This window comes from Anabrus simplex, chromosome 8, assembly GCF_040414725.1.
Source record: "Anabrus simplex isolate iqAnaSimp1 chromosome 8, ASM4041472v1, whole genome shotgun sequence".
NCBI lineage: Eukaryota > Metazoa > Arthropoda > Insecta > Orthoptera > Tettigoniidae > Anabrus > Anabrus simplex.
The window spans coordinates 183,890,347-183,905,149 of record NC_090272.1 but is presented as its reverse complement, the minus strand read 5'-3'; the positions used below and the strand labels follow the sequence as shown (position 1 = coordinate 183,905,149).

The following is a 14,803-nucleotide window of genomic DNA, read 5'->3' as shown; positions in this document are numbered from 1 at the left end:
ACGATTGAAACAGTGAAAGTTTTTATCATTATAAAGACTCATTTTAAGTACTGTATTTGTCTTGTGTTGATCTCCATGCCCAAATATCTAAAAAACGACGCTCTTTGATCAGGTTCATCAATCTGATAAATATTCTAATCTACCGTAAACATATCAGGCATATTTTGAAGCTATGTTCTTCTACTTGTTATACGTGTGAATGTGACTTATAATACAGGCATATGCATGGTGAATTTAATTATATATATGCCCCATAATGTTGAATGGATGAAGCCTACATTTTAAACTAACAAAACTAGCAAAGCATTGGTATTTTCAAACAAAAGGATACAGAGAGTCTGGGAGGAACAAATAAGAAGGAAGTAGTGGTGAAAGCAGAAAGTGATGAGATAAAACTGTTTAAAGCTGCAAAGAAAAGGAAGCAAATTTAACTTTTTATGACTGGCTCCTAAAAAGTTTGCAGGCTCTGATTTGTTCAGTCATGGTGGTCATCACACTGGATACAGGAACATACACACTCACACAACGATCTTCGCCTCCGAAACAAGGAGTAACTAACTCCCTGATCCAAGGCAGTGCACACCAATAACAGATCGCAAACTGTTTATCATCGCAGCCAAAGGGACTCGTATCCAAGTGGTTGGGCATTACAAAAAATCACACACACATAAATTATGATGTAAACAGTTCTCATTGTGGAATCAGGAACCTTTGGACTACAGTCTTTAGAGAACTTATTAAACATACTTTTGTGAACAGAATGTGTAATAACAGAAAGAAAAAAATAGACAGAGAGGTAAGATATAGATAACAGAAAGACAAAATAGATGGAGAGGTAAGGTATAGAGATACAGTGCCTGGAATAAGTAAAAATGTACCATTCTTACCCAACTTAACAACTGTGGACTTTATTTCATCATAATTCAATACAATTCTACAATGGATGGAGTAAGTGATAATTGACATTACACTGATTATAACTTGCCATAATAAAAATGTATGCATTGTAGAATAACAGTACTGTATGTACATCACCATATGGACGGAGTATTGTTACATGTCTATGTCATCAGTGAGAATACAGTCTTCCCAGTAGAGGATTTATAATTACATTTCCTATACAAATACACATATGCATTTTATTCATAACTCGAACGATTTACCACAAAATTGTGCCTTTTTTTATAATTGAAATGAGCAGACTGATTAAGTGGTGAAGGGTGCTTAGACATCCAGCAGAGAGTTGGAAAAGCTGTAGGTAAAATGCATGGACTGATGGTGTAAAATACCTCCAGGATCTTCTGAAAATGAGCTACACAGCAAGGAAGAGAATTAACCATCAGTAATGCAAGAAGGTGGTAGGAGAAATAAAGAAGAAGAGTTGGGAAGAATTTACACAAGAGATGAAAGCGAATGTAGTGGGAGTAAGAAGACAGAAAGAGTTACCATAAAGCTAGTGAAAAAGGAAGATTGGGAACTGTTAACACGCCCAGAAGAGATAAAGAGAAGATGGCAGGAGTATTTTGATAAGCTATTGAATGTGAACAACTGTACAGGGGAGACAGAAGCAATACAGTGTGAGGACTCAACAACACAGGAGGATAATTTGCAGATGATGTTGTGATCTGGGGAAAGAACAGCAAAGAAGTGCAACAACAACTAGATGTACTGAACGAAAAAGTTGGGAAGTATAGCATGAAAATCAGTACAGAGAAAAGCAAGACTAGGGTGATGTCAAGAGGGGAAAGACAAGAGGGGAAAGACAAGAAAAGGGCACTGTGCAAATTGGAAGTCAGAGTCTGAAAATTGTGGACAACTTTAAATACCTAGGAAGTGAATTAATGCAAAATGCTAGGATGGACATGGAGATTAGCAGGAGGGTACAGCAGAGTAATGCATTCTACCAAAGTGTAAGAAAACTTGTTTGGAGCAAAGAAGTACCAAGGAAAAGTAATGAGATAATGAACAAAATGTACTATGTACCCATACTGACTTACGCAGCTGAGACTTGGACTTTGACTAGCAGACAAGAGAGTAGAATTCAAGCCAGTAGGATGAAGTTCCTAAAGTATGATAGGAAAGACAAAGAAAGACACAGTGAGAAATGAAGATGTAACGAAGGAAGTTGGGATGGGAAAGCTAAATGAGAGAGTTGAAAAGATTAAACTAAGGTGGTTTGGACATGTAAAGAGGACGGAGGAGAATAGAATTCCAAGAGAGATACAGGAGGCAAAGTGTGAGGGCAAGAGAGCAAGAGGAAGACCTAGAACAAGGTGGATTGAATCAGTGAAGAGCAACATAAGAAGATGAAATTTAGACTGGGACAAGATCGTGGAAGAGGAATGGTGGAAGTAAAGAGGAAGATGGAGAAGTGCCATAAATACCCCGACCCTGCAGGAGCTGGATAAGGGGAAATGATGAAATGAAATGTATGGCTTTGAGTGCCAGGAAATCCCAGGACGGGTTCAGCTCGCCAGGTGCAGGTCTTTCTAGTTGACATCCGTAGGCGACCTGCGCATCGTGATGAGGATGAAATGATGATGAAGACAACACATACCCAGCCCCCGTGCCAATGAAATTAACCAATTAAGGTTAAAATCCCCAACCCAGCCGGGAATCGAACCTGGGACCCTCTGAACCGAAGGCCAGTACGATGAACGTTCAGCCAACGAGTCGGACAGGGGGAATGATGATGATGATGATGAGTAATATATGCCTCAGTCTGTATTTTCAATAAGTAGTATTGCTTTAGGAAGTGTTTAAAAATATCACATGCTCCTCTTTTATGGTAGGTTTGGCTTGTTTGTATGTGGGTATGGAGGTGAGGTGAGACAAGAGGATAACACTCACTATTTGTGCAGTAATGAAGGCAAAGAATGAGGAAAGATAACACACAACCACAATATCTGCACTTCTTCAAATTTCTCTGAGTCTGGTCGAGAGAATGTCATGTGTGTCTCTTCCACCAGTTATGTTCATACTGATAAGCATCACATACTGTTTGCATGGAGCACTGCAGCACTGATATTGTCTCATAGAAAAACAGACCTGATCTATTATTGGTTAAAATTTACATACAAAATGGAAGATTTCCACACATGTAAAGACGTAGGTAGACTATAGCAGATACATAAATAAAAGAGAAGAGAGATTACGATGGATAGAGCTGATTAAACACAAGCTAGGGTTGGAACATGACGATGGATGAGGAGTGCTGTAGAGAGAAAATGTAGAGCATTCACACTTACTTCAACTCAGTTTCATCTGAACAAGAGGAAAATATATTTTAATGTTTTCTAGCTACTTAATTTGTGTTTATTAGTCAGTTGATGCATTACCATGTCCATGAACGATGAGATGTGTATGTGATTATGTGACTTCCTTACATTAGATCTGAAACATTTCCTCATACCCTAGGAGCCTGTCACCACCTCCAAATTAAATCTTTAATGGGAAGGAAGATGGTATATCCCAGCAATGTATGATTCTAAAAGTGACCAATCATTGCGCCAACTGACTTAACAACTGGCTTCATCAGTGCACGATCTGTGATCCCACCACACCCTACTACTTCTTATATCTCTTGAAGTTATGGGGCTTCAAGCACAATAGTGCAGGAATGAGGGTCAACGATACAGAGGCAGGTGGTAGGTCACAATGTAAGCAAGTCAGCGGTAAGCAAACAATAGACCCAGTGAATTGCTGAGGCACTCCTTCGAAGATGCTGGAAAAGGCCAACAATGGAGAGGTGGATGGACTGATCTGAAAGAGGGAAGTTAGGGGAGTGTGACTGAGTTGCGAGACAGTCAGTGAATCAGGTACAAGTTATCTGAGAGTCTGTCTGTAAGGAGTGAGACTATCTTGACCACGTAAAGTGTGCTGTGTGAGGTGAGTTGTGGAGTTAACTGCGACTGTATGCTCTACCAAGTTAGTGAGTACAAACTGCGTGAAGTGGAAAACTCAAACTCCAGTGTATTTATAATAACTGAATATTGTAATTTGAATAAATTTAGTTCATATTAAAACATACTATCTCTCTGAGTACACATTTTAGATTTTAAGACCCTGATACCCAAGACAATACCAATGAAATTTGACAAATTTTTGTAAAGAAGATTCATCTGTTGCCAACCTCAATATTATCAAATCACTAAATGCAATGAAGAATCATTTTTATAGCTGGTGCCAAAGGGTGCATTATACAGATAATCTTACCGTATGAAAACCAAACCAAACCAAATCCCATGGCACTACAGCCCCTGAAGGGCCTTGGCCTACCAAGCGACCGCTGCTCAGCCCGAAGGCCTGCAGATTAAGAGGTGTCGTGTGGTCAGAACGACGAATCCTCTCGGCCGTTATTCTTGGCTTTCTAGACCGGGGCAGCTATCGCACCGTCAGATAGCTCCTCAATTCTAATCACGTAGGCTGAGTGGACCTCGAACCAGCCCTCAGGTCCAGGTAAAAATCCCTGACCTGGCCGGGAGTCGAACCCGGGGCCTCCGGGTGAGAGGCAGGCATGCTTCCCCCTACACAACGGGGCCGGCATCTTACCGTATGATCCTAACTATTTTTCATTTCATATTCCTTGTTTTAAGTACCGTATTTGACCGAATCCAAGATTACTTTTTTTTCTTTCTCAGAACTTCATGTGAAAAATCATGGGTCGTCTTGCATTTGTGACGTAACAGTAATGAACCACCACTGGCAGCTACCAAGGTAACCACGCTGCTTCCTTGCCCCCCCCCCCGCGAGTGCGCACAAAAAAGATCTACAACATCCGCATCTTTACTATACATATGCCTCTGTGTAACATCGCTGGTTCTCGGAAAATAGTGAAGACAGAATGACATTCTAGTAGCTTCTATAAAAACCTTTCTCAAATCTGCAGAATGGCATCAAGCTAATTGCAAGGTCGACCATAATGTACCATACTTCGCAGAAAATATCACTCAAATTGGAATAGCGGGGATAACGGAGAATTCTTAGAAAGGACACAGTTACTCAGTGATAGAGTTGATAACGCAGCTACTGCACCTGACACTTAGTAAAAGTAACCATTTTTATAGACAGCAGAAATATTTACATAATGGGTTGTCGTATTATAGAGACACGTGGAACAGGTATTGCTGGCAAAATTTTCAACGGATTCTCATCGATATTATGATGCCAATTTTAAGTTACTGGTTATTAAACACACAGAAATGAAGAATGATCGTACAGCCTCAATAAAATACGGCATAACTAAGGCCAACATTCAACAATTGCGTTAAGTAAGCTTAAGAACTGCGTACTGTAAAAAACGACGCAACGAAAACGCTTTACAGATGTCGAAGATGAAATTGTGAGGCATGTGCACAAAAAACACAAGGGCAGAATGGCTATATCACGGCGCACAAAACGCATTGGCCCTCAACGTCCGCATCTTTATTATACTGTACATCGCTAGCCGCTGAAGCCGGCTGAAGATGGCAAGGGAGACATGTGTCTAACAGCAGCCGAATGTACCTGACACTTAGTAAGAATTTTATAGATAACAGGAATACTTTCGTGATGGATTATCTGTGATATTATGATGCCCATTTTAAATCAATAAAGAATAATTGTGCAGCCACAAGAAAATACAGCATAACTAAAGCCAATGTTCAGCATTGGCGTAAAAACAAAGGTAGTTCTAAAATGTATGCTGTACAAGAAAAGCATTCAGTGGCCTACAACAAGGGCGCTTTAAAGAAGTCGAACATGAAATTGTGAGGCATGTGTGCGAAAAACGCAATGTCGGAATGGCCATAACACGAGATGTGATATGAATACGGGCACGTGAATAGGAATTCTCTGAACTTTTAAGGGCAGTATCAGATACCTCTAATGAAAATTATTAGGGAAGTAGGTAGGATTTACATGATACTTGTTTGTGTTTATTTTATTTCACAAATTAAATTTGAAATTTGTTATAAATCAAATTATGAATTCACAAAGCACTTCTTAAGCCTGATTTAATTTTTTTTGGAGGAAAAAGTGGGGTCGTCTTGCATTCAGGATTGTCTTGGATTCGGAGTGATACGGTAATTATGTACACAGCAAATTTTGTCAGTTAGGCTGCATTATCTCAGATGTTCTCAAATTGGTGTTCTCATCATGCAAGTAAACACAGTGCTTGCAAACACTCCTGAGGTCCTTGTTCAGGGTCTTTCTACAGCAAATGGCAATGAACTGCAACATTCTCCAGAACTTGCAGACATGCTTTGTCTAGTCTTGGCTGAGCTCAGTCTGATTGTCCTAAAATTGTCTAGTTAACAATTTAAGATCTTTTGAATGAATTTGATTGGAGTTTTCATATTTAATAAGAAAACAAACAATTGTTTAACATGATTCATAACCTCTTTTGATTCAGTGTGGATTTCAACAGAAAAATCAAGTTTTTGAGAGAATAATATGCCTACTAGTGCAGAAATTTAACTGACAGATCTGCAGTCTTCGTCAGTATAGAAATTCATAGCCTTTTGGGAAGCAGAAAATATAAAAATATTCCAAATCTGCAGTGTGTTTCTCTCATTTATGTCTGGCTATGTATAGGACGACCTACCTGTAAAAGAAAGCTTTCCCATATACCTGGTACCTGAAGAACAGAGCTCAATCACTATTATCTGATTCACACCTGCAGAACTGTTTGTTTATGTGTAGCTACAAGCGACTTCTTCCTGGACATCACTGGTATTATGAATAACACTGAATTTCATGGTGCTTGCATATTTAATATTGTACTACATCGGAGGGTGGGGATGGATTCTCATAATCTTAAAATAGGTTGAGAACCACTGCTTTAAGTAGAATAATAAAGCTTTATTTTATTGATAGCAAAATACACCCATTACTGACAATGTCACTGAAGTTCCTGTTGCTGAAAACTATTTCACTGATATCAGATTCTGGTGATTGTTTCAAGCAATGACTTAATACTTCCATAATCCACTATCTGCACAATGGTGACAAAACCACTTTAACAAGAATTATCAGGCACACAGTAAGACGAATAGAAGAGATAATCTGCCCATGTGGACACCCAATATGTTCACCAGGTTTCCTTTACAGGCTGATATATATAAACATATTGCTCCATTCCAGGCTTAATTTGTATCTACTGGGACAGCATGTAATCTTTCACTTAGTGAATTATTAGGGTATAAATCATTGGTTTCAAGCTCAAATGTTGCTCTGCAAGTTCTGGTGTCCAAACTTTCAAATACCAACAGCTTTGGAATCCATCCTTTAACATACAAAATTGTAATTTCCTAGAGAATCATTAGAGTTGCAAAGAAAATGGATATGATATTTTTTTGAAGAAAACTGAATTTTGAGTGCACATGCTGGGCTTTATGACAGGAGTAATCAACTGCCCATTAATTCGGATTTTAGCACATAAATCAAGTACAGGTTCAATAAATACCTGCATATTAATGGCCATATGAAACAATTAATTACTGATAAATCAGAAGAGGCCTGTGTTTGAACTGAATATCTGAGATATATCCATGTCATATTTCAGCTCAACTGGTCCTGCACGTTAGAAGTGATTGAGCAAGAAGAAACAAACATTATCTCCTTTTAAGTTGCTACATGATTCTTTGCAAATAATATATATTTTAGTTCAATATTTTGAAATAAAACAGTTAGTCTATGATTATGTGAGCAAAACTCCATAAAATTCTATGCAGCAGTGTAAACGTGATGCCATTTCGGGAAGTAGGCAGCTAGACAAACAGACATTATTTCTTTTTATAGAAAGAGATTTATGTACAGGCCAAGGGCACAAGTCCTTGTCACCCGTTCATTAATTATTATTATTATTATTATTATTATTATTATTATTATTATTATTATTAAGTAATGTCATTGCCAATGAAGTGCAGTAGACTGTTCCTGTTCATATTACTATAAACATGAACCTGTCTTATATGGATCCACAACACTCAACTATAATCTAAAATTTCTGGTCCTGTTTTATAGCTGAAGGGCTGCGTGACAGAGCGGACAGTTCTGACGAATAGCCATATCCTTATCAGAGGCACAGTGCTTGCAGACTGCACATGTCCATGCTGTAGACATGTCCAAGAGAGGTCGGCCAGAGGCAACACACACGGGAAACCTGATCTCGCAACTTGGGCATTTACCATACCTGCAACAGGACAAGTTAGCACATTTTTTGACAAGATATCCACTAACTTACAGCTATTATCAGACTTAAAACTAATGTGTGGAAAGAACTGCCATCTCATGGATGAAATTCATTTCCTTTCAAAATTTCTACATGCAAATATATTTTTGTGATACAGTATATGATATTTCACTAGTATATCTTTGTTGTTCAGTGTGGGCGTGCATAGAGAAGAGGGGAGGAAAACCAGAAGATGTACTTAAAAAAGGAGAAGAATGGTGGAGAGACAGGCAGCGATGGAGGTCCTTGATTCACAACCCAACCCGGGAAACTGGAAACGGGAAATGAAGATGATGATGCTGATGATCTTAGTTTTTCACAGTCTAAGCAAACAGGTGTCCCGCAGGGATATGTGCTAGGACCTCTTCTATTTACTCTATATATCAATGATATCTCTCTTCAGTTCAGCAACTATAGGTATCATTTATATGCAGATGATCTACAAATATATTATCACTACAAAGCTGTTGATACCGAGTTTGGAATTCATCAGATGAATTCTATTTTAAATCTAATTAGCTCCTATTCTAATGAGAACTGTTTATTAATTAACCTAAATAGGCACAAGCTATTATAACAGGGCAACAAAGGCAACTAACTATCCTAGAAAAGAAGTTATTATCTTCACCATTTCAGAAGTCTGTAAAAATTCTTGGGATTATCATAAGTGACACATTAGACTGGAGTGAGCACATAAAAAGCAACTGTAGGAAAATTCACTCGTCACTTCACCCTCTCAAAACTCGCCAATCACTTCTTCTATTAAGCATGAAAATTAAATTTATCCAGACCCTCATATTTCCCGTACTTTATTACTGTGATTTTTTAATTTCTTTTTTTGCTAATGGCTTTATGTCGCACCGACACATATAGGTCTTAAGGCAACGATGGAATAGGAAAGGCCTAGGAGTTGGAAAGAAGCGGCCGTGGCCTTCATTAAGGTACAGCCCCAATATTTGCCTGGTGTGAAAATGGGAAACCATGGAAAACCATCTTCAGGGCTGCCGACAGTGGGATTCAAACCCACTATTTCCCGGATGCAAGCTCACAGCCGCGCGACACTAACCGCACGGCCGACTCACCCAGTATTGTGATATTGTAATGATAGACGCCACCATGGAACAAACACTGAAATTACATAGGGCAATGAACTCATGCATTAGGTTTATATTTTCAGTTACATTTTCAACTCATATCTCCCCCTATTATAAAATACTCTCCTGGTTAAAAATCAATAAACTACGATATTTTCACATTGTAACTCTCATATTTCATCTGTTGAATTAATCTAAACCCCAGAATTTATCCTCAAAGTTTAATTTACTCTCATCCTCTCATGAACATAACACACGATCGACTGCTACACTCTCAATTTCTGTGCATCGCTCATCATCATATAACCACTCCTTTCACGTGTCTAGTACAAAGCTACGGAATTCTCTTGCAGTCAGTGTTAGGAATTGCTCTTTAGCTTCTTTCAAGCAGTCTTGCCAGTTTGTGTGAATGCCAGCATGAATGGAAGAATGAATGAGGTGAGAATTTTTATTATATTTTATTTTATTATTTCATTATTTTGTTTTCTGAAGTTTATTTTAAATATTATGTGGTTAAGTGTAAGAGAGGATCATGAGCCTTGACTTCGCCACAGAAGAAGACATGAAATAAGAAAATAAACAAAGGGATCATTTACTGAAAGGCTTAAAACTGACAGGGATGGATTTTGTGCATGGAAAATTAGTAAGCAGGTTGGCCTATGCTAATGACTTGGGCTTTCTTGCACTGTGTGCTGAAAGCCTGCAATCTAATACCTGGAACTTGGAAAATGGTGCAGCAGCTAGTATAATTTGAAAATTAGCATTTCCAACACTAAAGTGATGTCAATAGGGAAGAAACCTAAAAGGATTCAATGTCACATAGAGAACATGAAACTGGAACATGTGGATCAATTCAAGTATTTAGTACGGTAATATACAAAGTAAAATTGAATCAAGGTGCAGCAAAGCTAATGCAGTGGGCTCGTAATTGTGATAAAGTATTCTGTAAGAAAAAAGGGAGTTCTCAGATTATTTATTTATTTAGCTTATGGCACCACATATACAGGATGTCCCAGGGGGAATGGTCACTATTCAGGGATATGATAGGAACGATCATTTGAGGCAAAAAACTTCATCTGGTCACATGCCCTATTCCAAATGGTTTCCGAGATAGAACAAATTTAATGTACATTTGGCTTTGGGCTAGTGGCATACACATGTGTCTTACCCACCCAACCTCTGTGACATTTTGAAATGGCTACAAAATTTCCACATGTAATGTTTGCCATACACGTGTTTGTGGGACATTGATACGTGCAGAAAGTGCCGTGTGCTGGTAGTAAGACTACACTGCACCATTTCAACAATGTGTTGCTATTCCTGCACAGGTTGTTGAACTACACATTCAGAACAAAAATGGGAACTTGGACCCTGTTTCGTGCAATGTATGGAAAACTCTTGTAAACACTCTACGATCGGGAATTCGATGAGTCGGAAAGCACCAAAGGTATTCCTCGACAGCAGCAGGAGCACTACCATTGCAGAATCTGTTAACATACAGCATATTTGCATATTCTTCATTAGTGTAAATATGTGTCATTTTAACCAGCACATGTACAAATGCATTTAACCAATGCCTCTCTCTGATATACTCTAAATCCCTCGCACTACTTAACTCGCAATACACCATGGACAACTGCGCATTCAATGGGCTAGTTTAATGGCAGAAAGACATCCCGAGCAGAGAGGTTGATAGCAATGAAGTCAAAGAGGTAGGGTGTGTAAGACACATACGTGCGTGCCAGTAGCTCAAAAACAAACGTACATTAGATGTGTTCTATCTCGGAAACCATTCGAAATACGGCATATGTCCATTCGAAATTTTTTGCTTCAAATTATCGTTCCTGTCATATCCCCAAATATTGACCATTCCTCCTGAGACATCCTGTATATACAGATGAACATTTACAGTTATCTACATAAACAGATATGTCATAAATTGTCATTATCTGACAGACAACAAAACACTGGGGAGTCATAATATAACATTCAAGTTATCCAACCACTATACAGACAGTTCAAAAGCTCTCACAAAGTTCACTGTAGATCCTGGAAATTACCTTTTCTGACACTCCCTTACAATATGCTGGATTGTCTGATTCGCATCATTAGATCATCTATGAATTGTTCGGACTCTGTTGAGGACAACCTAAGTTCTCAGATAAAACTACATTTTCATTGCTCTGAATTCAGACCAATTTTGCTGTACAGAAGTGAAAGCTGGGTGAATTTAAGATATCTTATTTATAAGTTAGAAGTAACAAATGAAAGTGCAATTGATGATTATCATGTTTGTTCTCTATTGTCTTTTAACTAAAATTTAGCTGAAGGAGGTCTCACAGACTGAAGCATGTTCCAATATTGTGTATTTATATCTTACTAAGTACTGAATGGTGAAAATGTAAGAAATTCCAATTAAAGGAATAATTCTTTTATTATATATAAAAGTAGCGAGAATGATTCCTGGTACAAAAGGTGAGAACAATGGCAGGATGGTATCTGACTAAGTTAGGAACTCCATGTGTGAAACTCCATATAGATACCAGCTTCGGTAGTGGGGTCAAGTGAGGGCAATAGAGAAGGATAAGTTACCTGTGAGAATAATAGAGTTGGCTATTAAGGGTAAGTAAAATAGATAGAAACCAAGACGATGATTAGAGACAGTTTTAAATTATTTAATAATAAGGGATTTAAGCTAAATGAGGCCACAGAGCTAGTTGCAAATAGAGGACTGTGGAGGTGCTTAGTTAATTTACAGAGGATTGGAGACTGAATGTTAAAAGGCATAATAGTCAATAATGAAGATGTACGTGTGATGAATGTAATATTCGAGGGTACGAGGGCTGTTTCTTTATTTGTGGCACCTATTAATTACAACAAATACAAAAGGGATACCTCTATGAAACTTCTATAGTCTCTCAATGTAGTCCCCAGCACTGTGTAGAACCCACTGCCAGTTATGTGGAATGTATAGTACACCTGTAGCAGCACCTGTTCTCTGGATAGTATGAATAGAATGGTCAATCCCCTGTAAAACTTCAGGAACACCAATTCCTATCTTCGGTATCCAATCATCACTGGGGCTCAAGTCCAGGTAATATGGGGGATGACAAAGCACTTTCCAGCCCCATCGAGCATAAAAATCAGACACCTGTATAATGATGGGAGGCATCTACAGAAAGAGTTGTCAGTTCTTGCACAATGCTGGTCGCAGGTGATGTTCCAAAAATGAACAGTAATACTGCACATTTACGGTCTGTCTCTGGGGTATGGAATTCATTAAGATAACAGTCCTATACCAGAATCAGCATCACCTTCAAAATGCTGGGGTTCTGATGCACTTTTGACTTTCATGAGGACTAACCTTCCGACCAGTCTCTCACACATAATGCTATTCTTTGCAGCACAGGGAAACTTATGTAGCTAGTATGCAAAACAACTTCTCTGCTACGGCTGCAAGATATCAAAGCTGGAAGGAATGTGTTTTTTACCACTGCAGATGGTTAGCGAAGTCATTCTCTAATTCCTGCAAAGACTTGTAAACTTTGATCTCCTTTGCAAATGGAGCTGAAAGGTCCATCTTGTACTGAGAGGTATATTTTTCATCTTTATCATCCACACTCTTAAAGTCAACTTTCTTTTCTTGACCCATGATTCTCTTTGAGTTTGTGTGCTACCCACAGCTCTGTCAGAAATTGCTTTCCACACAGATTCCAGATTTGATTGCATCTCAGATATTTCAGTCCACGGTCAAAGGTTATGCAGGGTTCCCAGCCAGAAAGTCAAACTAATTTCTCTGACATTTCCCTGACCAAAATATTGTATTTCCCTGATAAAAATTTGCCATTTGTGCAATTTTTAACAGCCTACTCTATTCCCATTAGCTGTCCAACACACCTGTACACAATACTTATTACTCAAATAGGAAATATAACATTTTGAACAGTAAAGTACATACAATTTAATAATGATGTTAATACATTTTATTTATACATGAATAATGAAAGTATTACTATTAAAATTACTAATACCGAGCTCGATAGTTGCAGTCACTTAAGTGTGGCCAGTATGCAGGAGATAGTGGGTTCGAACCCCACTGTCGGCAGCCCAGAAGATGGTTTTCTGTGGTTTCCCATTTTCACACCAGGCAAATGCTGGGGCTGTACTTTAGTTAAGGCCACGGCCGCTTCCTTCCCCACTCCTAGCCCTTTCCTGTCCCATCGTCGCCATAAGACCTATCAGTGTCGGTGAGACATAAAGCAACTTGCAAAAAAGAAAAGAAAAACTAATGAACACACTATGTTGATAATAATGTACTTAAAAAAATGCAGCACAACAAAATTACACACAATCTTTTCCGGTTTCAAGTAGGTGCATTTTATCTTCAATTCTGGCTTCACATTCTTGTGACTGCATTCTTTTAACATTTTTTTCTTCATCTCCCAACTTTCTTATTTCATCACTTACTCTTTGTTTTTCAGTCTTTTCCTGTCTTCTTCTTCGACCTTCAGGATTGTCTTCTCCAACTAATACTGGTGTTTCTTATGAACACATCTCACAGATAACAACATTGTATGATTAATTGGTACACATCTGATACCTCCATAGTACAAAATGGAATCATACGCTTGTCTTTGTGCAATAAATGACTCCTCATGCATGTTTCCTACCAACATTGATTTATTGATATATTTATAGAAAAGCCACTCTCCACTATAAGACAAAGCTTTATTACTTGCCAAAGTTCACTATACTGTTTGTTTTCTGCAAAAATGTTAGCAAAGAAAATTTGTAAACCCATACTATCATACTATCATCAGATATTGAGATATATTCTTTGAATTTAGTTTCCAAACCTTCTCTTGATTCACAACAAAGAGAAATGTATTGTGCATTAGGCGTATCAGCCACATTTTCAGTTATTCTGCTAGCTTCATGCAACACTTCCAAGACATATTCAAACTCGTTCAAACTCGTAAGACCTTTCACTAATCTACACTTTAACGGACTCTTATCCAACAGTTTTGTCACAACTGCCACTAATATTTTCTGACATTCATGTTTAAAACCAAGAATTTCTCTCTCTGACAATTTTAGTTCTTTAAGTACCTTTTTCATACTAAATCCAACATCAACTTCACCTACACCAATCAAGTTTGTTGGGTCCTGTAGATCAAGCAAAATCACACTCCTTTACTTTGCTTGACAAAGCGATTCATCAAACTTCTTAATAGTTCATTCAGATGGGAGTACAAAAATAGAGCAAGCGGTTTGTTACTTTGAAATCATCTGAGAAAAGGCTCACATTCCTAAGAAATGGTTTTTGAAAAATGCTAGTTTGCATTTTATTAAAGGTTCTTGGATTTATTCTTTAATATTTTTACAGGACTTACTCTCTGGCAACTTAGCATTTGCTACATATGCCTTGAAATGACGAAATACTTCTAAGGCTCGTTCCAGACAATGAACATTTTCAAGCCATCGTACTGTACAATAC

At 38.1% G+C, this 14,803-nt stretch overlaps 1 protein-coding gene across 1 annotated transcript in view; it reads right to left on the bottom strand.

Moving 5' to 3' along the window:
* Nucleotides 1-890: 890 nt before the first annotated feature.
* The window catches only part of Oseg4 (intraflagellar transport protein Oseg4), a 337,827-nt gene continuing 323,914 nt past the window's right edge, over nt 891-14,803 (bottom strand). Inside the window, exon 22 of the mRNA XM_067152561.2 lies at nt 891-8,173. Within this exon, the coding sequence (XP_067008662.1) occupies nt 7,999-8,173 (175 nt within the window). The 3' untranslated portion in view covers nt 891-7,998. The remainder of the gene's footprint in view (nt 8,174-14,803) is intronic.